Source organism: Odocoileus virginianus, unplaced genomic scaffold (genome assembly GCF_023699985.2).
Source record: "Odocoileus virginianus isolate 20LAN1187 ecotype Illinois unplaced genomic scaffold, Ovbor_1.2 Unplaced_Contig_7, whole genome shotgun sequence".
Lineage (NCBI taxonomy): Eukaryota > Metazoa > Chordata > Mammalia > Artiodactyla > Cervidae > Odocoileus > Odocoileus virginianus.
The window spans coordinates 76,574-99,559 of NW_027224324.1; the positions used below are offsets into that span (position 1 = coordinate 76,574).

The following is a 22,986-nucleotide window of genomic DNA, read 5'->3' on the forward strand; positions in this document are numbered from 1 at the left end:
CCACCTTCTCTCTGGGTGAGCACCCCTTTCCTCAAACTATTATGCTCAGCACAATTAGAGAATGTCCTGTCATCTAAAGTGGCAAGCACAGCCACAGCTCACAAAAGCACCGTGTCCCAGATGATAACCCAAACTCTGCATCTGATTTCTCATCTCTCTCCATCTGAAGTCTTTTTCTTGGAGCAGGTTATTGACAGCAGGAACTGTAATCTGTAATCTCTCCATATTGGATGTTACTTTTACCTTAAACTTTGTGTTCTATTGCTTTTGCTACTAGTTAAGAATGTTGCCTATAGTCCAAAATACACAGGATAACCCATTCTCCAAGTTTTGACCTTTAACGTTGTAACACTTCCATTCACAGAGAGATAAAAATTTGCAGAACAGAGAGTAGCATTTGTCTTGTTGGACTTTTATAGGAACATTGTGAACAGATCTATGTGGACAGCTGCAAGAACAAAGGGATCTGACACCAACAAGCTTGCAACAACCAACCACGCCCCACACCTTTTAGTTTAAAAGAAGCCTGAACTCTAACTCAGGTTAGATTGTTCTTTGGGACATTTGTTCACCATCCTGCCTTTCTGCGGGCTTTCCAAAGTCACTATTCTTTGTCTCCCAACAAATTTTCTACAGATGTGTTGGCCTTTTTCATGGGGAGCAGGAAGAGCTCAGACTTGGTAATGGAAGTACCTGGTCTCCTTTACCCCCTTTCTCCTGTCCTACTGTTTCTTCTTTCCCAACTTGTTATTTTTCTAGGTTTTCTGGTCCTTCCTGTGTTGATAGGAGACAGCAGAGAGGAGAGGTAATGGGAGTTAGGATAAGAGGTGACAATCACAGCAATCCATCTAGTTTCTCCTCCAAAACTTTCTCCATAAAATTATTTGAATGCTCATCCTTCTGCTTTGTCATATTTCTGATGTGAGGGAGGGAGTATAAGCTTTTCATAAATGAACTGGCTGTTTCATTTGAAGTTTACCACTTCCTTGAAGGCAGAACCACATGTACTGTGATGCTTCATTCAAAAGCCCCAGTTTAATAAACTGTTGTAACTGTGTCCTGGAGTGTTGGTCTTCTAGTCAGTCTGAGTTGCTGTAACAAAGTACCATAGCCTAGGTGGTTTAGAAACAATAAAATTTACTTCTCACAGTTCTGAAGCCTTGAAGTTCATGATCAGTGTGCCCACCTGTTCAGGTTCTGAAAGGACCTCCTTCCTGTTTGCAGACAGTCAATTTTATTTTTATCTCACATGGCCAAAAAGCAAGAGAGCACTCGCAGGTCTCTTTTATAGGAACACTAATCTCATTCATGAGAGCTCTTCCCTCATAATTTAATAGCTTTCTAAAGGCCCCACTTCTTAATACCACTATTTTGGGAATTAGATTTCAACATATGGTGCTCGCTTCGGCAGCACATATACTAAAAATTGGAAAGATTTCAACATATGCATTTTGGGACACCAATTTTCAGTATCCAGCAGTAGGTGTTTATGAAACTTTCATTGCTCACCACATGACTTGTCAATAGATGGAGAGACAAGTCGCTGGGACAAGGGATTGTGACTTTATTTGGAAAACCAGCAGACTGAGAAAACAGTGGACTACTGTCCCAAAGAAGCATTCTTCCTCAGTTAGAATTTAGGCTTCTTTTAGACTAAAAGGGGAAGGGGCATAGTCAGTTGTTGCAAACTTCCTGTTGTTGGAATCCCTTGTTCTTACAGCTGTCCACCGAGGTCAGGTCACAATGTTCCTGTTATTCTCTGTTTTGCAACTTAAAAAAAATCTCTGTATGAATGGAAAAGGGTTATACCTTTAAAAATCAGAGCCTTGAGAATGGGCTATCATGTATATTTCAGGCTATAGGCAGTATTCTTAACTTGTAGCAAAAGCAATAGAACATAGAGTTTAAAGAAACAGATCTGATAAGGAGTCAGATTTGTTCTTCCCTACTTGTAAATCAGGAAGAGAAAAATAATTATATTAACACACGTACAACATGTACAGATGAACCTATTTTCAAGAATAGAGATGCAGCATAGGAAACGGATGTGTGGACTGGGGGTAGGGTAGAGAGGTGGATAAATGAGGAGATTAGGACTGACATGTATGCAATGCCATGTATAAAACAGATGGCTGCTGGGAATCTGCTGTATTACATAGGACACCCAGCTTGGTCCTAGAGGGGGCAGGGTGGGGGTTAGAAGGAAGGCTCAAGAAGGAGGGACTATACGTAGACATAGAGTTGATTCACTTCATTTTACATGGTGAAGCAACTCTATTCCAATAAAATTTTTTCGTTGAGAAAAGAAAAAAGAAAACACTGAGGTATAGAGTGGCTGACAGTCGGAGGTCTCAGACTGGGTGGTCTGGAATGCCCTATTTAGGGTATAAGGTGTGAGCAGAGATGTGAAAATAATGGGGAAATGAACCATGCAAACATGAGGAGAGGACAGCAAAGTGAAAACGCCATATGAAAAATGTGTTGGAGGGAGACCCAGGATACAAGTGAGATGGATGGCACAGGGAAGGAACAATGCAGGAGGTAGACACTGGAGAGAAAAGTAGCAGTTGGATCATGCAAAGCTTTAAGGAGCAAAGCAGGGTGTTTAGATTTTGTCTTAAGCATGGCTGCAAATATTTAGGGTGTTAAGCAGTAATTTACAGAATCTTATTTATTTTCCCTGTGGAAAACTAATAAACAGAAACCATAATTGAATAGAGTTGAGAGGCTAGAAGATGAAGCTCTCTTAGTCCTGTGTGGATGGGGGAGCCAAGGGAAGGTCTCCCCTTCTTTCCTGACAAGGATTCAGCCAGTGAAAAGCCATGGACACTGTTTGTGACAGTCCCCTCCACCTCCTACATCTTTATCTCCTGTGTGAAGGAATTCTCCTATTCATCTGTGCTGGGGACTGGCAAGTGGCCTGCCATAGTTGCAGATCTCAAATTGCAATTCTCTGCCAAATCCAAAGAAACCCATCTTTGCTGGAGAAATATCTGGAAACACATTTGTTTTATGTCGACACTTTGGGGCACAGATGAAGACAAGAGGAGCTGCCCAGTGGCTCTGAGGCTGGCTGGCTTACAGGAGTGGTACCCACGCTGAGCCCATTGGGCTCCCTGATTTCTCATCAACTCAGGAGCTTGAAGGTATGGCCTCCTGCATTCAAGCTCATGCCCTCTTGCTTTCTTTGTGTTTGGACCTCCCCAGGCTTTACTCAGGACCTATTGAAAGGTTATATTTTTCTAGAACTCATTTGGCACTTTGGTCTGATCTGAGATCAGACTCTTTCATGGAAGCTGGTTGAAATGGTGTTTGGCACATCCCCTTTGGAACAAGGGCTATTTCTCTGAAACAGCTAGTTTTTCTCTCATCAAACTTTCTTCACCCCTTAAACTCTCCATTCTCTTTCCTTTTGAACTTGCCAGAACCCATCCCTTTAAAATGAAGCTTTCTGAGGATCCAGGAGCTAAAGTCTAAATTTCTCATGCTCCATGGACTAAAGCTGAACTGTGAGCCATACTCAAATATTTTTTCCCGAATAACCCCACATTCTCCCAGATTTGGTGAGGAATTTAATATAGTCATTCAAATGTATCAACCTGGTTGATCTGACTTACATCAGCTGGTTTACATACTTTTTGGTGAAGGCCAGGTCCAGCATTCAATGAAACCACTAATTGGGAAAGTCCAGAGGTGTCTCTAGAATTATACCTGATAGAAAAGTTGCTAGCTTATATGATCAGGCTCAGGCAACTGCTAAGTGAGTTCATCACATTTTTTCAAAGCTACTTAGTTCATGACTATTACAATCAACCTCAAATTATTTTTAAAGAAAATTCTGGTCTTCTTTGGATGTTGGTTCCACCCAAGTGGCTTTTACCTCTATGTTTATTTGGGGGCTGAGCTGAGACCTTTCATTTCTTGTAAAAAGAACAAGGATGCAATAAGAAATTATGTCCACTCCAGATTCAGTTAATCCAGCAAAGCAACTCTCTCATCCACTAGATGTGTTTCCTCAGAGGAAGACCACCATGAATGTTAATCTTCAAATCCAGCAGAGAAAAGCTCCTGGATGAAACCAAAACTCTCCTAGTTTTTGCTATTTCTGCAAAGAGCTAGGACATGGGAAAACTGACTGTTACAACTTTAAGGTGCCTTCAGCCCTTAGAGTTTCCAGCATCCTCCCAATTCTAAGGATGCTAAGGAATGAGGCTCTGCAGGGGCTCATCTCAATCCTAACTCTTAATTGGTTTGGAAAAACATTTCTCCAGATTGGGGATGAATCTCTTTCAGTCCTAGCTGATGTGAGAGCCACACCCCTGGTGATCAACCCCATCACTGTAAAGCAGCCCCAGCCTCGGAGGACTAAAACAGCTCCAGTAGTGGGGATTTCTAAAAACCTAAAGAGGATCCTGTCTCTGAACCTAATCCCTTTTGTTCTGACTCTTTAAGAGAAATATTCCCCTTAATCCTTAGTTACTCTGCTCCTATCTATTTATTAGGCTAATTGGAACACTGTCATGCTGGAATTTCCTTCTCCCAAAGAGGGAAGTATTCTAGAAATTAACAGTAGTCATCAAAGCAACCAATCAAGTGAAATAAATGATCCTTTGACACCTTTTATTTGCTCCGTCTGTGAGGTGACTCAGTGGTAAAGAATCTGCCTGACCATGCAGAAGATGCCATAGATGTGGGTTCAATCCCTGGTCTGGAAGATCCAATGGAAGAGGAAATGGCAACTCACTCCAGTATTCTTGCTTAGAAAATCCCACGGACAGAGTAGCGTGGTGGACTACTGTCCATGGGGTCGCAAAGAGTCAGATATGACTGAGCAACTGAGCACACGATCATTGATCATTTGTCTTCACTGAATCAGTCACCACCCTCCTTATGGGCAAAATCTCCAACTGATATTACAAAATTTACAGCACACTTCCCATCGTAATTCAGTTTGTTATTGTTGTTCAGTCATCAAGTTGTGTCCAACTCCTTGCGCCTCCATGGACTGAAGTACGCTAGGCCTCCCTGCCCCTCACCATCTCCTGGAGTTTGCCCAAGTTCATGTCCATTGAATCAGTGATGCCATCCAACCATCTCATCCTCTGTTGCCCTCTTCTTCTGCCTTCAGTCTTTCCCAGCATCAGGGTCTTTTCCAATGAGTCGGCTCTTCCCGTGAGATGACCAAAGTATTAGAACTTCTTCCAGTTAATATCTAGGGTTAATTTCCTTAGATCCCTCAAGATCTCATCCCAGAATTAGTTAATACCCTATAGGATAAAGAGCCCTTTAAGGCATAAAGTGTCCTTTAAGGCAAAAACTAGTTGCTGAACAACCATTGACAGGAGGGTGTTGGAATCCACCAAAAAAAGATACCCCATGTCCAAGGACAAAAGAGAAGCTGCAACAAGATGGTAGCACAGGCGAAATCAATTATAAAGCTAAGCCTAATACCTGCCAGAGACTCTTAGAGAGCACAAACAAAACCATGTGCACACCAGGACCCAGGGAATGCAACAACGACCCCCACCAGGGACTGAACTGGACCTGCCTGAGTGTTTGAGGGTCTCCTGAGGAGGCATGAGTCAGCAGTGGCCTGCTCCAAGGACAGGGGCGCTAGCAGCAGCAGTCATGGCAGGGAGAGTATGTGGCATAAATCTCGGGAAGGTCTCCGTTAGTCCCACCATAGAGCCGCCAAGCAGATGACCCACAAGGTGGAGAACAGCTAGCCACAGAAGTTCTCGCTGCAGGCCCTACAACAAACTTCCCAGCCTGGGACCTGGCAAAGGGACTAGGAATTCTCGGGGAATCTGACTTTGAAGGTCAGTGGGATTTGATTACAGAATTTCCACAGGACCGGGGAAACAGACTCTTGGAGGGCACAAGCAAAATCTTGTGTGCACCAGGACCCAGGAGAAATTAGCAGTAACCCCACAAGAGATTGAGCCAGACTCACCTGTGAGTGTCCAGAAGCCTCCAGTGAACTGGTGAGTGATCAGTGGCTGCCAGAGGATCAGGGGTGCTGGCAGCAGCAGTCCTGGAAGGTGCAGCACATTGGCACAAGTCCTCTTAGAGGAAGTCCCCATTAGGTCTAACAAGGACTATAACCCTGCCATGGAGACCACAAGACTCCAGGACTGGGCTTCTCAGGTCAGTTTACAGGGAAGGAGTGCAGCCCCACCCAGAAGCAGATAACTGGATTAGAGACTTACTGAGCATGGCCCTGCCCACCAGAGCAAGATTCAGTTTTCCCCACTGCCAGTCCCTTCCATCAGGAAGCTTGCACAAGCCTCTTACCACATCTATCAGAAGGCAGTCCAAATGAAAACCACAATTACAGAAAACTAACCAAAATTATCACATGGATCACAGATTTGTGTAACTCAATGAAACTATAAGCCATGCCATGTAGGGCCACACAAGATGGATGGGTCTTGGTGGAGAGTTCTGATGAAATGTGGTTCCCTGGAGAAGGGAATGGCAAACCACTTCAGCATTCTTGCCCTGAGAACCCATGTAAAAGTGAAAGTGAACAGTATGAAAAGACAAAAAGATATAACACTGAAAGGTGAAAGCCCCCAGGTCGGTAGGTGCCCATTAAAACTAGAGAAGAGCAGAGAAATACCTCCAGAAAAAATGAAGAGGCTGAACCAAAACAAGAAGGACACCCAGTTGTAGATGTGTCCAATGGTGAAAGTAAAGTCCAATGCTATAAAGAACAATGTTGCATAGGAAACTGGAATGTTAGGTCCATGAATCAAGTGGGTCAAACAGAAGATGGCAAGAGTGAACATCAACATTTTAGGAATCAGTGAACTAAAATGGACCAGAATGGGTGCATTTAATTCTGATGACGACTATATTTATTACTGTGGGAAAGATTCCCTTAGAAGAAATGAAGTAGCCCTCATAGTCAACAAAAGAGTCCAAAATGCAGTACTTGGGTGCAATCTCAAAAAAGACAGAATTATCTTGGTTTGTTTCCAAGGCAAACCATTCAACAACACAGTAATCCAAGTTTATGCTCCAACCACTAATGCTGAAGAAGATCAAGTTGACTATCTCTGTGAAGATCTATAAGACCTTCTAGAACTAACATTGAAAAAAGATGACCTTTCATCATAAAGGACTGGAATGCAAAAGATGGAGGTCAAGAGATACCTGGAGTAACAGGCAAGTTAAGTCTTAGAGTACAAAATTTTAAACAGGGAAAAGGCTAATAGAATTTTGCCAAGAGAATGCACTGGTCATAGCAAACACCCTCTTCAAACAACACAAGTGACAAGTCTACACATGGACATCACCAGATGGTCAATACTGAAATGAGACTGATTACACTGATTACATTCTTTGAGGCTGAAGGTGGAAGCACTCTATACAGTTAGCAAAAGCAAAGCTGAGAGCTGACTGTGGCTCAGATCACAAGCTCCTTATTGCAAAATTCAGACTTAAATTGAAGAAAGTAGGGAAAACCACTAGGCCATTCAGGTATGACCTAAATCAAATCCCTTATGATTATACAGTGGAAGTGACAAATAGATTCAAGGGATTAGATCTGATAGAGTGCCTGAAGAACTATGGACAGAGGTTTGTAACATTGTACAGGAGGCAGTGACCAAAACCATTCCAAAGAAAAAGAAATGCAAGAAGGCAAAATGGTTATCTGAGGAGACCTTACAAATAGCTGAGAAAGGAAGAGAAGCAAAAAGCAAAGGAGAAAGAGAAAGATAAATCCATCTAAAAGCAGAGTTCCAAAGAATAGCAAGGAGAGATAAGAAAGGCTTCTTAAATGAACAATACAAAGAAATAGAGGAAAACAATAGAATGGGAAAGACTAGAGATCACTTCAAGAAAATTAGAGATACCAAGGGAATATTTCATGCAAAATGAAAGTGAAAGTTGCTCAGTCCTGTCCGACTCTTTGCAACCCCATGGACTATACAGTCCATGGAATTCTCCAGGCCAGAATACTGGAGTGGGTAGCCTATCCCTTCTCCAGCGGATCTTCCCAACCCAGGAATAGAACTGGGGTCTCCTGCATTGCAGGTGGATTCTTTACCAACTGAGCTATCAGGAAAGTCTGATTTTATGCAAATATGGGCACAATAAAGGACAGAAACAGTATGGATTTAAAAGAAGCTGAAGATATTAAGAAGAGGTAGCAAGAATACATAGAAGAATTATACAAAAAAGGCCTTAATGACCTGGGCAACATGATGGTATTGTCACTTACCTAGAGACAGACGTCCTGGAGTATAAAGTCAAGTGGGCCTTTTTACTGAGAACAAAGCTAGTGGAGGTGGGTAAATTCTAGCTGAGCTATTTAAAATCCTAAAAGATGATGCTATTAAAGTGTTGCATTCAAAATTTCAGCAAATTTTGGAAACTCAGCAGTGGTCACAGGACTGGAAAAGCTCAATTTTCATTCCAATCCCAAAGAAAGGCAATGCCAAAGAATGCTCAAACTACCGCACAGTTGCACTCATTTTACATGCTAGCAAGGTAATGTTCAAAACCCTTCAAACTAGGCTTCACAGTATGTGAGCTGAGAACTTCTAAGGGACAGTCTAGATTGAGAAAAGGCAGAGGAACCAGAGATCAAATTGGCAATATTAATTGGATCACAGAAAAAGCAAAGCCATTCCAGGAAAACATTTCCTTCATTGACTACATTCAAGCCTCTGACTGTGTGGATCACAACAAACTGTGGAAAATTCTTAAAAAAGATGGAAATACCTGATCACATTACCTGCTTCCTGTGAAACCTGTATGCAGGTCAAGAAGCAACAGTTAGAACCAGACATGGAACAATGGTCTAGTTCAAAATAGAGAAAGGAGTACCTCAAGGCTGTGTATTGTCACCTTGCTTATTTAACCTATATGCAGAGTACATCATGCAAAATGCCAGGCTGGATGAAGCACAAGCTGGAATCAAGATTGCCAGGAGAAACATCAATAACCTCAGATACAAAGATGACACTACCCTAATGGCAGAAAGCAAAGAGGAACTAAAAGCATCTTGATGAAGGTGAAAGAGGAGAATAAAAAAAACTGGCTTAAAGCTCAGCATTCAGAAAGCTAAGATCATAGCATCCAGTTCTACCACCTCATAGCAAATAGATGGGGAAAAAGTGGAAACAATGACAGATTTTATTTTCTTGAGCTCCAAAATCACTGTGGATGGTGACTGAGCCACAAAATTAAAAGATGCTTGTTCCTTTGAAGAAAAGCTATGAGGAACCTCCACAGCCTATTAAAACTCAGAGGCATCACTTTGCCCACAAAGGTCCATATAGTCAAAACTATGGGGTTTTTTTTCTTTTCTTCTTTATTTCTTTTTTTTCTTTTTTTTCATAACTATGGTTTTCTCAGTTGTCATGTACAGATGTGAGAGTTGGAGCATAAAGAAGGCTGAGCACAGAAGAATCGATGCTTTAGAATAGTAGTGTTGGAGAAGACGCTTGAGAGTCCCTTGGTCAGCAAGGAGATCAAACCAGTCAATCCTGAATGAAATCAAGCTTGAATATCATTGGAAGGACTGATGCTGAAGCTGAAACTCCAGGATTTTGGCCACCTGATGGGACAAGCAGACTCACTGGGAAAGACCCTGATGCTGCAAAAGATTGAGGGTGGGAGGAGAAGGGGTGTGACAGAGGATGAGATGGTTGGAAGGCATCACTGACTCAATGGATATGAGTTTGAGCAAACTCCAGGAGATGGTGAAGGACAAGGAAGTCTGGCGTGCTGCAGTCTATGGGTTGCAAAGAGTCAGACACGACAGAGTGACTGAACAACAACAAAGGCATAAAGTTCACAGTGGAAAATTAGAGGTCTCAAGGCCTCTTATCCCTTGTACAAACTCTATAACTTTTCTATTTTACCAGTGAAAAAATGTAAGGGCCAAGGATGGAGTTTTGTCTGGGGCTTCTGACTGGTAAAGGACATTGCTATCCTTTGACACTTAATTTTTTCCAACCTCATTTGTTACTGACATCCAACCCCACTGGAAGTAATTTGTTCACTGTAAATTATTTGTGCAGTGCATTCTTCTGGATGCAATTGATGAAACTAGTCAATATTTTTTTTGCCTTCACTTGGAAAGAGAAACATTCATCCATATACTGAAAACTAATAAAATGCTTTAAATCCATTATACATTCTCAACTGAAACAAAAAGGTACAGCCTGAAAGTTGAGAATTATGTTTATTTTGTGGACATACTAAAGACTTAAGCCCAGAAGACACCCTGTTAGATAGCCCCAAGGGACTGATCTGAAGATGTAACGGATGAACCAGGATATATACATGTTTTTGAAAAATAAAAAAATAAAAAAACAAAATAACTCCCCCCCCCAAAATAAAAACAGGTAGTTGAAATTCAAAAGATGATTGCTAATGAAAGAAAACCAGACATCTCAAGCTAATAAGTGTAACACTTCTCTGTGAGAGGGAAAACGCCACAGTCTAGGCACCCTGAAATCATTCCTTTGATGTGCACTCTAACTCTCCAGGGCCAGTGTTAGGCTTTTCTCCATCCTGAATCCTCTCAAGATGCACATTCTGGGGTTGCTGCAGTGGCTGATAGTTTGAATGCTATAACATCCCTTTTCTTACTGATGTAGCAGGCAATATTTTTCATTCACAACATCAATTACAAAAAAAAAAGAAAAGGAAAGAAAAAGAAAAAAGAGTACAAATATAGAATCAGACCTATCTGGGGTGACATGCCAACTCCTATCTTACAAGCTCTGTGATCTTGGGCATGTTTATTAATCTATCTAAGCCTGTTTCTTTGTGTATAAAAGAGGATAATGATACTCTGTGTGTGTGAGTTGTGGCTGACTCTTTGTGATTCCATGGGACAATAGCCTGCCAGGCTCCTCTGTCCATGGAATTCTTCTGGCAAGAATACTGGAATGGGTTGCCATTTCCTTCTTAGGGGATCTTCCCAACCCAAGGATCAAACCCAGGTCTCTGGTATTGCAGGCATTTTTTCATAATTTTATGCTTCAGACTTACTTCCTCTTATTTAGTGCTTTATACTTAATGCACAATGCTTGGAATAATTGTGTTTTTATATTTATTTCCTATGTTAAGAATGATGTTTTAAAATTTATTTACTTTTTAATTGAAGGATAATTGCTTTACAGAATTTTGTTGCTTTTTGTCAAACCTCAGCATGAATCAGCTGTGAAAGTGAAAGTTGCTCAGTCGTGTCTGACTCTTTGCAACTCCATGGACTATACAGTCCATGGAATTCTCCAGCCAGAATACTGGAGTGGGTAGCCTTTCCCTTCTCCAGGGGATCTTCCCAACCCAGAGACGCTACCCAGGTACCGAATTGCAGGCAGATTCTTTACTAGCTGAGCCACAAGGGAAGCCCAAGAATACTGGAGTGGGTAGCCTATCCCTTCTTCAGCAGATCTTCCCAACCCAGGAATTGAACCAGGGTCTCTTGCATTGCAGGCGAATTCTTTACCAACTGTGCTATCAGGGAATCCCATGACAAACCTAGACAACATATTAAAAAGAAGAGACATTGCTTTGCCGACAAACGTCCATCTCGTCAAAGCTACAGTTTTTCCAGTAGTCCTGTATGAATGTGAGAGTTGGACTATAAAGGAAGCTGAGCATGGAAAAATTGATGCTTTTGAACTGTGGTGTTGGAGAAGACTCTTGAGAGTCCCTTGGACTGCAAGGAGATCCAACCAGTCCATCCTAAAGGAGATAAGTCCTGGGTGTTCATTGGAAGGACTGATTATTGAAGCTGAAGCTCCAATTCTTTGGCTGCCTAATGCGAAGAGCTGACTGACTAGAAAAGATCCTGATGCTGGGAAAGACTGAGGGCAGGAGGAGAAGAGGATGGCAGAGGATGAGATGGTTGGATGGCATCACTGACTTGATGGACATGAGTTTGAGCAAGCTCTGGGAGTTGGTGATGGACAGGGAGGCCTGGCATGCTGCAGTCCATGGGGTCGCAGAGTTGGACATGACTGAGTGACTGAACTGAGCTGAACTCACTTGTCCCACTTGTCTGAATCACCACCCAGGGAAGCCTGTTCATATTGTTCTTAGACATTTTAAACTACCTAATGGGCAATTTCCTGGTGGCTCAGATGGTAAAGTGTCTGCCTGCAATGCGGGAGACCGCGGGTTTGATCCCTGGGTCAGAAAGATCCCCTGGAGAAGGAAATGGCAATCCACTCCAGTACTCTTGCCTGGAAAATTCCATGGACAGAGGAGCCTGGTAGGCTATAGTCCATGGGGTTGCAAAGAGTCAGACACGACTGAGTGACTTCACTTCACTTCAATGGACAATTCAAGGTCTGGAAAATGAATTTCATATAACTTCCTCCTCTTATGGATTGAAATATGTTCCTTTTGGTGTCTCTTCTTTCCTCAGCTACTTGTAAGGCCTCCTTAGACAACCATTTTGCCTTTTTTGCAGATCCAGAAATGCAATTCTCTGCCGATCCTGATCCATCTTGCTGAAGAAATATCAGTCATTTCTTTCACATCAACATCAATATGACATCTTCCACTTTCTTCGATTCCTGGTTCTCTTTAAAATTCCAGTTAATTTGCCATGCTCATTGTAAAGCCTTCTTTACTCTCTATCGTTTTCTGTTTAGTATTCCTTTGGTTTATCTCTCTTCTGTAGTGCATGCCTGTGCTACAATACAGTTCTCTACTAAAGTACTTATCCATTGTTTTCAACTTGTCTTTTCTACTAAATTGTTAACTACTTAATGGCAGGGCCTGTGTTTAAATCACCTTTCTATCTGCCCAGTTCAAGATGTGAGCACGGGCACACTAGTCAGTGAATGATCACTGAGTGAAAAAATAGGCATCTGGATTGCTCCCAAACCTAGGCTTCTGGTCTTGACCTTTCTATTCAACTCCTCTCAAAGACTATGGGTAGTTTTCAACTGTCCAGTTCTTCTTCAAATTCAACATCACAAACTCATTATCTTGTCTAAGTCCTTCATGGTTATTAGTAATGCCAACTTCTTGCCAGTTTTCTCAGTTAGACAGTTTAGAGGACTTTGATTCTTCTGGTGCTCTGGATTTCCTTTACTCTGTTTCACTGACTGTATCATTCATTAAGACTTTTGACACCCAGTTCCTGGAAAACTCAAGACTTTTTTGGCTAACTGGAGGATCTCTCTGATCCAAATTTTTTCTTTGCTTAAAATTATACTGCACATATCTGCAAGATCATCATCAGTGAAGCATCATTTTATTCATATCCATGTATTATTTTATTTTCCATGGAATTTTGTGCACTAAACATCTATATGGCACATGCTATTCCTTTGTATAAAACCTTAATTAATATTCATATGAACTAAATGGATAGTTGAGTCTTGACTGTGTGGATCACAACAAACTGTGTAAAATTCTTAAAGAGATGGGAATACCAGACCACATTACTTGCCTCGTGAGAAACCTGTATGCAGCTCAAGATGCAACAGTTAGAAGCAGACCTGGAACAACAGCCTAGTTCAAAATTGTGAAAGGAGAACTTCAAGGCTATATATTGTCACCCTACTTATTTAACTTATATGCAGAGTATATCATGTAAAATGCCTGGCTGGATGAATCACAAGCTGGAATGAAGATTTCTGGGAGAAATATCAATAACCTTAGATATGCAGATGACACCACCCTAATGGCAGAAAGCAAAGAGGAACTAAAGAGCCTCTTGATGAAGGTGAAAGAGGAGAGTGAAAAAGTTGGCTTAAAACTCAGCATTCAAAAAACTAAGATCATGGCATCCAGTTCTATCACTTCATAGCAAATAAATGTGGAAAAGTGGAAACAGCAACAGATTTTATTTTCTTGGGCTCCAAAATCACTGCAGATGGTGACTGTAGCCACAAAATTAAAAGATGCTTGTTCCTTGGAAGAAAAACTATGAGGAAATTTGACATCATATTAAAAAGCAGAGACAGCAATCACTCTGCGCACAAAGGTCCGTCTAGTCAAAGCTATGGTTTTTCCAGTAGTCTTGTATGGATGTGAGAGTTGGACCATAAGAGATGGCTGAGAGGGGAAGAATTTATTGCTTTTGAACTCTGGTGCTGGAGAAGACTCTTGAGAGTCTCTAGGACTGCAAGGAGATCAAACCAATCAATCCTAAAGGAAATCAACCCTGAATTTTCATTGGAAGGACTGATGCTGAAGCTGAAGCTCTAATACTCTGGCCACCTGATGTGAAAAGCTGACTCATTGGAAAAGAATCTGATGTTGGCAAAAACTGAGTGCAGAGGAGAAAGGGGAGACATTGATGAGATGGTTGGATGGTATCACTGACTCAGTGCACATGAGTTTGAGCAAACTCCAGGAGACAGTGAAGGGCAGGGAAGCCTGGCATGCTGCAGTCTATGTGGTTGCAAAGAGCTTAGGCATGACTGAGCAACTGAACAACAACAAAATTGAGATAGTATTTTTACCTCCATTTTATAGATAAGGAAAATGAAAGTTATGTCAGGCTTTCTTTCCAAATCAGTTACACCAACATGGCAATAGTAGAGCTAAGATTCAAACACAGGTCAATTCAGCTGGACATACTGAGCTTAATTTGTGCTTAATCACTGTATTAGCAAGTATTACCTGGATTTTAAATTCTTGCTTCTGCTTGGAAGAGTTCTATGATACATCTTGTCAGTCTTTAACTTTCTATCACCGCTGAACTAGCAAATTCTATTCCACATTTCAACTATCTCTATCTCCTGTGCATTGACCTTTTTATTTCAGTCAAACGGTAAACTCCTTAAAACCAGAGACAATATATTATTCTTGTCATAGGTTCTATGAAGGTCTGGTACAATGGAGAGCACATAATGAAACTATGTGAACACTGATAGTGTCTTAGGCACAGTCCTTGGCACATATGCGCGCTTACTAAATGGTCACAATGATTACTATTTATTGTTACCTGAGGGGCTAATACATCAAATTGAGGTTCTAACAGAAAAACAGGAAAATTCTTATCTCTTCTTCAATCTTAAGAACTTCTTGCTTGCCCCTCTTAAGACCTAGAGTAATGGTTTCTCAGGCCTTTAGTCATTTCAACCCCATTCCACCCTTTCTACGAAAGTGTCAACTAAAACATCAACAGACAGCAACATGTTTCCCCCACGATTAGTGCTCTTTAAATTGGGAGCGCTTTGGAGAAAACAAACAAAAATATGAGCTGTAATTTTGGGGGTGGATGGTCATTGAAGTCTTTTGGGCCTAGAAAAGAGAACAACAGTCTCAAAGGCCCCTTGCTGAATCATCTAACTTCGGAGAAAACAAAGCATAACTTTAGTTCCATCCTGATGCTCCAGGCCAGTTGCATCTATCTGGGACTTATCACCCCCTGTCCGGAAACCTACCACCCCCTACACCCGCCCAGAAGACTTATCACCCCCTGCCCAACTACAAGTGTCATCTCAACAAAAGAATACTCAAAATATCCCGCCTGATTGACGTTTCCCTTATCGCTTCCACAAACCTCCCTATAAGTATGAAGCCTCCCTGATCCCTTTCGGCGCTCAGCCTGGTCGTTAGGCCGACTGTCGCCCCTCCTTGCCTGAATAAAGGTAACCTACTTCTGTTGAGGTCGTCTTTCCTTTTCTGCCTCGCCGGAACTATGCCTTACAGTCATTGTGTTTGTTGCCTATCCACGGCTGTAACTCCATTTAACTTTAATAAAGTTTCCTGTAAGTGTTGGTTCAAGGCTTCGTGACTCAAGTTTCCAATGTGCAGGGCCTCGCCCCATCAGGCGTCTCCCAGTTCTGCCATATCTCCTTCCCATCTCAGCCTCCGTGTAACTGCCCCAGACCTAGCAGCAGGAAACTCTGTCCACCAGGCCTCTCAGAGTGAGCTCCGTTTCCCAGGACGCAGGGAAACCAGTGGCTTTAGGACCGCGCGGTTCCGCGTGCAAAGGCCTTGGACCGCCCCGCTTCCAGGGTTCGCCGGTGCGTCCCGTTACGTCACACGCTGCCCGGAAGTGCCGCTGCGTCTGCTGCGGAAGCGCGTCTGTTGACGGCTCCGCGTGTGGTTACCGGAGCAGCGCGTGAAGCGGGGTTGTGCTTCTTTTCCGCAGCCGCTGTCGGCCAGGTGGTGCGTCTCCCGGCGCGAGCGTCCTAAGTTTGCGCCATGGAGGTGGTGGAGGCCGCCGCCGCTCAGCTGCAGACACTGAAATTCGGTGGCGCCGGCGTCGGAATTGGCCAAGATCTGGCCGCGCCGGCTCCGGCCCCCGCTCCGGTCGCAGCGCCGCCGGCGGACGAGGGGGCCCCGGAGTCTGCGGCCGAACCGTCGCCTCAGCTCCTGCCGCCGTCGCTCCCGGGGCCGCCTCCGGAAGGGAGCGGCCTGGAGACGTCGGACTCGGACTCCGACTCAGATTCGGACTCGGACAGGTCGTGCCCCTGGCGGCCGGGGGCGCGGGGTGGCTCTGGTAGCGGGAAGCCTGGGCCGAGGAGGCGGGAGGGCCCGGGAGCCGGGGCCCATCCCTCGCTGCCCCTGCAGTGCCCCTGGGAGGGAGCGTGGCCGTCGGGGCCCCTCCTCTGAGGCTGGGGGTCCGAGAGTCCTCTGTGGACAGTTTGTCGTTTTCAGTTAGAATGTAGAAAACCTGAGACTGGGGGCTTATTCCCGTGACCACTCGACGTGGTGTGTCCTTGGGGTTATAATTTAAAGTTTGTGGCAAATCTCTTTCTCAAGTTTAGTGTGTAGTGTTGCTGGTTGAACCAGATAAATGGAGCATCAGATAAAGGATTTTCTCTCTTTTCAGATTGACTCCTGACAGTTTTGTTAGTTTGTAGAATTTCTCTGGTGATGAATTTTTCATGAAATTAGGGGAAAGTGATTCAGCTATTACGACCTGCTTTGCGTAGCTTTTTTTGAGGCTTTTCCCGCCCTACCTCCTGTCTTTTATATAGGAAAGTTCTGTGGTGGGAGGCGAGTTCACTGAACCAGGCTGAACCTTGTCTACAAGTGTTTGAGTGTATTTTATGCCATGCTGTGTCGGTGAACAATATAGACACGATCCTTGCCTTACATTCTGGTGAGAGGGACGAAAAATGAAGTTAAAAAAAAAAAGTGAGTTGAAAATGACAAGGAAGGAACAAGCGAAGCACTTGTAGTAGGAGGACCCAACCAGGTAGGACCCTCTGGCCACGTTAGTTTTAATTCTAACTGCTAGAGAAATTTGAAGAGTTTTAAGCAGATGATTTACATGCTCAAGTTGGCATTTCAATTGTTTTACTCTGTGGAGAAGGAACTGAACTGTGTTCAAGAGTGAAAGCGGAATGGTTGGTTTGGTGTGAAAGCAATGGGAAAGATGGTGTGTTAGTCCACCGTGTGACGGTGTTTGGATTGAATATTTTGAAACTTCCCGGATTTGGATCGCTGATAGATGTGGTAGTGGCCTACGAAGAGGGGCATCAACTGGGTGGATGGCGGTGCTGTTTACTGAGATGGGGAGAAACCTTTCTGGGATGGGGGCTGTAAACCAATAGGAATGTTAAGTTTAGAGAGTTAATTTGAGATTTCACTGTCAACAAATTGGAGATGTCAGGAAAGCAGTAGGAGGACAGTTCTGGTGTGGAAATGTAAATTTGAACATCAGATTACAGGTAAAACTTACTTTAACCTTTTTTTTAATTCATATTTTTAAATTTATTTACTTTTAATTGAAGGACAATTGCTTTACAATGTTGTGTTGGCTGGTTTCTGCCGTGCATTGACATGAATCAGTCCTAGGTAAACATTTGTCCCCTCCTTCTTGAACCTCCCTCCCACCTCCCACCCTATCCCACCCTCTGTACTTCAAACTTTTTATTGTGGACATTTTCAAACTCAGTAATATAATGAATGTACACATAGCCATCACCGAGTTTCACAGTTTCCATTATTTCCTAGCTTTATTTCGTTATTTTTGGCTGTTGTGCAGGCATGGCTTTCCTCTAGTTAGGCGAGGTTGGGGGGCGCTGCTCTTGATTGTGGTAGGTGGGCTTCTCATTGTGGTGGCCTCCTGTGGAGTGCGGACTGTAGGTGTGCAAGCTAAGCAGTGGTGGTACACTGGGCTTACTTGCTCCACAGCCTGTGGGATCCTCCTGGGCAGGGGACTGAACTCATGTCCCTTCATTGGCAGGTGGATTCCCAATCACCGGGGCACCAGGGAAGTCCCCTTAACTTTGTTTTACCTAACATTTCTAACTTTTTCTTTTAACTTGATAGTTTTAAAACAAGTCTCAGACAGCATGCCACCTTCCTGTAAATTCTTTACTGTGCATTTCTGATAAAATACTTTTTAGATAACAACCATGCTGTAGTAGAGCGAACCCTAATCCCTTAATGTCAGCTAGTAGCACTCTGTATTTAGATTTTTCTAGTGGAATAGGAGTCATGTTTACTAGTTTCATCACTGACTGAGCATGCAATACTTTGATACAGTTCCAAGGTTTCTACTTCTAGTGAGGATTCAGGACTAAACAATTAAATGCAATAGAAACTGAAAGAGAGAAACAGAATTAGTAGGGAGAATGCACTGTTTTTAACTTGTGAGTGTGTAGGTCATTAATTCGGCAGTTGTTATTAAGAGTTTAGGGGTGGAGCTTAGGAATATCAAGACTAAAGATTTAGCAGTTATCTGCACATCGGCAATGATTGAACTCATTGGAGGTCATACTTGGAAAGAGTACTGGAGAGAAGAGAACATGAGTATGGGACTTGTAGAAAAAGCACATAACAGGAGCTGAAGAGGGTACCAGCAAACAATCCAAGCTAAGAGGATAGTTTTTTGCTCTGAGAATTGTTGTGGAAATCAAGGGCTAAAGGGGTTTTCAGAGTGGAGTGTTTAGCATGGATGGTAACTTGGAAAAGTTTCCAAATTGAAGACTGAGAAGAAAGTCTCTTTGCTTTGATCTGATCCTTGGAAACTAATAAGACAAGTGCCTGGCCCAGGATTCTTTTCGGTCAGTGATTTGTCACATGCCTCAGACTGATGCATGACATAAGAGCAGTTGTAAAAAGAGGGTTTGAGTTAGAGCAGGGGTTTTGTGATCAGTGCAGAGTGTTTTCCAAACACCATAGTCAATTTCAAGATGCTAGCTTTTGAATTAAACCAGCAACCATAAACATCTAGTAAAGCAGATATTTTCTAGTTGAATAATCATGTTTTAATACCATTGTAATAATGCTTTTGTATTGTTTTCAACTTTTTCTTCTCTATAGTGAAACAGATACCGATAGTTCAAGCTCCTCCTCTTCCTCATCATCATCCTCGTCGTCTTCCTCTCATATGTCCCTTCCTCCAGTTCTGTCAGATGGAGAAGATGACTTACTAGTTGAGAAGGAAAATAAGAATTTTCCTCTTAAAACAAAAGATGAGTTACTTCTTAATGTAAGTACTTAGATTTGTTACTAAACTTAATTTATATGTTCTAAATATATATTATATATTATATTTTATGATACTGATATGATCTCATTTGGCCTATTATCTGCTCCATGAATTTGAAGACAACTCTCAACTTTTACTGGTCTTACTTTTGCCATGCCTTGACTTCCTTAAGTGAAAGAAAGGATTGATTCTGAATAATTTCTCAGGTTACTTCTAATGCTAACATTTGATAATGTGCTAGGCATCTAGTTTAACTTGCTGCCTTTCGTTCTGACCTTCCCTAACGATTGTAAGGATGTACCATTCTTTTTTTGGGAAGGGGTCCAAAACTCAGAAAAACTTTAGTTCAGTAGCAGTTGAAACTATTTTTTTAATTGATTGCATTTGGAGAAATAGAAAGTAAAATGAGGTCAGTTGCACTTTTGAGGATTTCTGTTTACTGGAAGATTTTGGAGTGTTTTTATTATTACAGTTGGAGAAAACTTGTTTATTGTGGATTATTATTTATTGGCATTTGAATGCATGGTTATCTCCTCTTAGACTGTATGCTGTTCCTAGGAGGTTAATGATAGTCTGGTTGAAGCCTTATGGTATAAGAGGAAAGTCTTCTCAATTTCACAGTATGGGCTGTATTGCCATATGTTTATTCTTTCCACTCCCATGTGTAATTTTAGTTATTATTAATGTTTTAAGAAATTTAATGGTCCCTAATTATAGTTATAAAACACTTAAACCAGTGAAGTAGTAAAGCAAGATTTGAGAGAAATTTTTAAAACCTAGGAGACATTCAGGAAGCTTTTCATGACCATACTGGATTGATATTATTTCCTTTTTCTTTACTCATAATAAGAAATTTTCTATCTCAATATGCCTGTGTATTGAGAACCCTGGAATTTGTGTGCGAATTCATCAGTGGTTTATGTTTTCATACTGCAGACCTTAATCCCAGTGGTTTTTTTACACAGAGGTTCTCCCAACTTATGATTATTTTCTGAAGTTAGTGGCAGATTTGTTTGGTCTTATCCCTGTATCTTAATCACTTTTCTACTTAAATCTCTCTTAGAATATAAGAATCAACAAAGGATCATAGTATTTTGGTGTGTACATGTGTTTTGTTTTCTTATTTATCCTACTAGATCTGAAATTCTTTCTTGGGAATTCATTGAAATTTAATGCAAAATCTTAGTCAATTTAGGTATTTTTCTGGATAGAGTGCCCATATTTTCATCAGAAAGTCAAAAAGAGTCTGTGTCCACATTTTTGAGGACTGGTTCATAGCTGATCTTTGTGGCTCATGTAGTGCCCAGCAGAGTGCTTTTCAGATACCAGGCTGTTAGTCAGGAGTAATATGTGACTTGTGGAATGGGTGAGTTGAGTGGGCATCTGACATTCACTCATGTTTAGACTATTACAACACACCTGCCATATGCCAGGTGCTGGAAGCAAGACCCATCTGGTTTCTACTCTAAATACACCTATTAGAGAGGCAGACAGTAAATGACAGAGAGAAGTGCTGGAAGTGCTGTTGAATTGTGTGAATGTATGCTTAGCTCATATCAAAAGTCCTCTTTTGCTGGGAAAATATGTTAGTTTTTAAAACTTGAAATAGTGAGAGGGTCTCTTCCTTTTTGTGCTAGTTCTGAAGGATCTTTGGGAAGGCTGGCAGGGGCAATTGTAGTCTTTTTTGTTTTTTTAATTTTGGATTCTTAACTAGCTCCTCACATTATTTTATATTCTTAAGATTAGAAAGCAAATGTACTAGAAGTGCCTACTCCTACATATGGTACTGGAGATATGCAGAGTTCCCTGGTCTGCTGTAAGTCTTCAGGGCTTTAGAAGTATGTATGAGGACTCCTTCGGGACTTGTGCTCTCAAGTTCCAGGGAAGAGCATGACTTGGCCCTGAATCTCAAGAATGGTGTGGCTACAAGTTCTCGTTGTCTTTAGGATCTGCTGTGCTGTTCAGGAGATGTTTCTTCAGTTGGCTGGCGGCTTGGCCTCTGATACTCCTGAATGAATGTCGTGGACAGAACTTGGATTGGTTTACTGGGGGCCTGGTTCATGGGTCTGAACAAATAATTGAAGCTAGTGAGATGGGTATTCTGATTGCCTGGACATGAGTTGCACAGTCACTGTGATACTCTCGAGTGGAAAGTGTGTAGGAAAGTGCACTTGAGAGAAAGCGTATGGGCAAGTGTGAGGGTGGGAGTGTGTGAGATAAGTGACAGAAAGGGAGTGTGAAAGTCTGTGAATTTTGAAGAGTATAGGTAGTATCAACCCCATACAAACCACAAGGGATGAGTTCTGTATCACAGGAAGGGGAGGCTTAGAACTTGGCAGCTGTTGTTCAGTCAGTAATAGTATTTATCTTCTGTGGAGGGAAAGAGGGAAATACGTGGAAGCAGTGAATCACATATGACATAGATTGGACTCTTGGAGCTGCAACAGAGACCAGATTATATCAGGAGAAGGGGGATTTGCCGTAAACTTGGCTGGGAAAGCCGTTGGGAACCAAGGTAACTATTGAAGATGGCTGTGCTGGTTCTTTTATGTGCTGCTTGGTATTCTCTTAGCTCTGTCATTTTATTTTCTGACTCACTTCTGTTTGCCTGTAGATTGAATCATTTTACCTCTAGCTTGCACTTGTATTTCTTGTTCCTAGCTCTGTAGAACGTTTGATATGTTCTACTTTCACCTTCTCCATGAACTGGCTATGCATGCCATATTCTTTTCTAGGACGTTTGAGACAGTCCTATTACTTAACTTTGAATTTGTCTTCTTTCAGATGACAGTTCTTGCTTCCCGGGAAGTGTCGCCTCTTTTGTTACATAAAGTAGTTCTAGCTGGTATGTGCCTTCTTTCAAGTCTGCTGGTGTGTATCTTCTCAGGCAGCAGGGCTGTTCAATGGAACTGTTTGCTGTGTATAGTCTACTAATTTCGTAATGAAATTCTGAGGAAGACCAGTGAAATATTCTGTGTTGTCTTTGCAAAAAGATGTATATAAATTCAAATGGGTCAAACATTTAGTACCAGTTTCAGAGTTTGTGATGCATCTATGAGATCTTTAGAACAAAGACCAGCTTTACTGGTTTTGGCCTAACTCTTCATAAAGTTTCTCATATTCTGGACTGTTTTCTATTGTTGAGGCATTTGTTGTTCAGATGCCAAGTCACATCCCACACTTTGTGACCCCACGGACTGTAGCACGCCAGGATTCCTCTGTCCTTCACTATCTCCCAAAGTTTGCTCAAATTCATGTCCGTTGAGTTGGTGATGCTATCTAACCATCTCATCCTCTGTTGCCCCCTTCTCCTCCTGCCCTCAGTCTTTCCCAGCATCAGGATCTTTTCCAGTGAGTCAGCTCTTTGCATCAGGTGGCCAAAGTATTAGAGCTTCAGCTTCAGCATCAGTCTTTCCAATGAATATTCAGGGTTGATTTTCTTTAGGATTGACTGGTTTGATCTCCTTGGAATCTTAAGAGACTTTGAAGTGTCTTCTCCAGCACCACAGTTCGAAAGCATCAAATAATTCTTCACCACTCAGCTTCCTTATGGTCCAACTCTCACATCCATACATGACTGCTGGAAAAACCATAGC

At 42.1% G+C, this 22,986-nt stretch overlaps 1 protein-coding gene across 1 annotated transcript in view; it reads left to right on the plus strand.

Moving 5' to 3' along the window:
• The first annotated feature begins 16,004 nt into the window (after window positions 1–16,004).
• NAF1 (nuclear assembly factor 1 ribonucleoprotein) overlaps window positions 16,005–22,986 on the plus strand; it is a 43,952-nt gene continuing 36,970 nt past the window's right edge. The window contains exons 1-2 of the mRNA XM_070463855.1: window positions 16,005–16,406; window positions 19,222–19,390. Of these exons, the coding sequence (XP_070319956.1) occupies window positions 16,147–16,406; window positions 19,222–19,390 (429 nt within the window). The 5' untranslated portion in view covers window positions 16,005–16,146. The remainder of the gene's footprint in view (window positions 16,407–19,221; window positions 19,391–22,986) is intronic.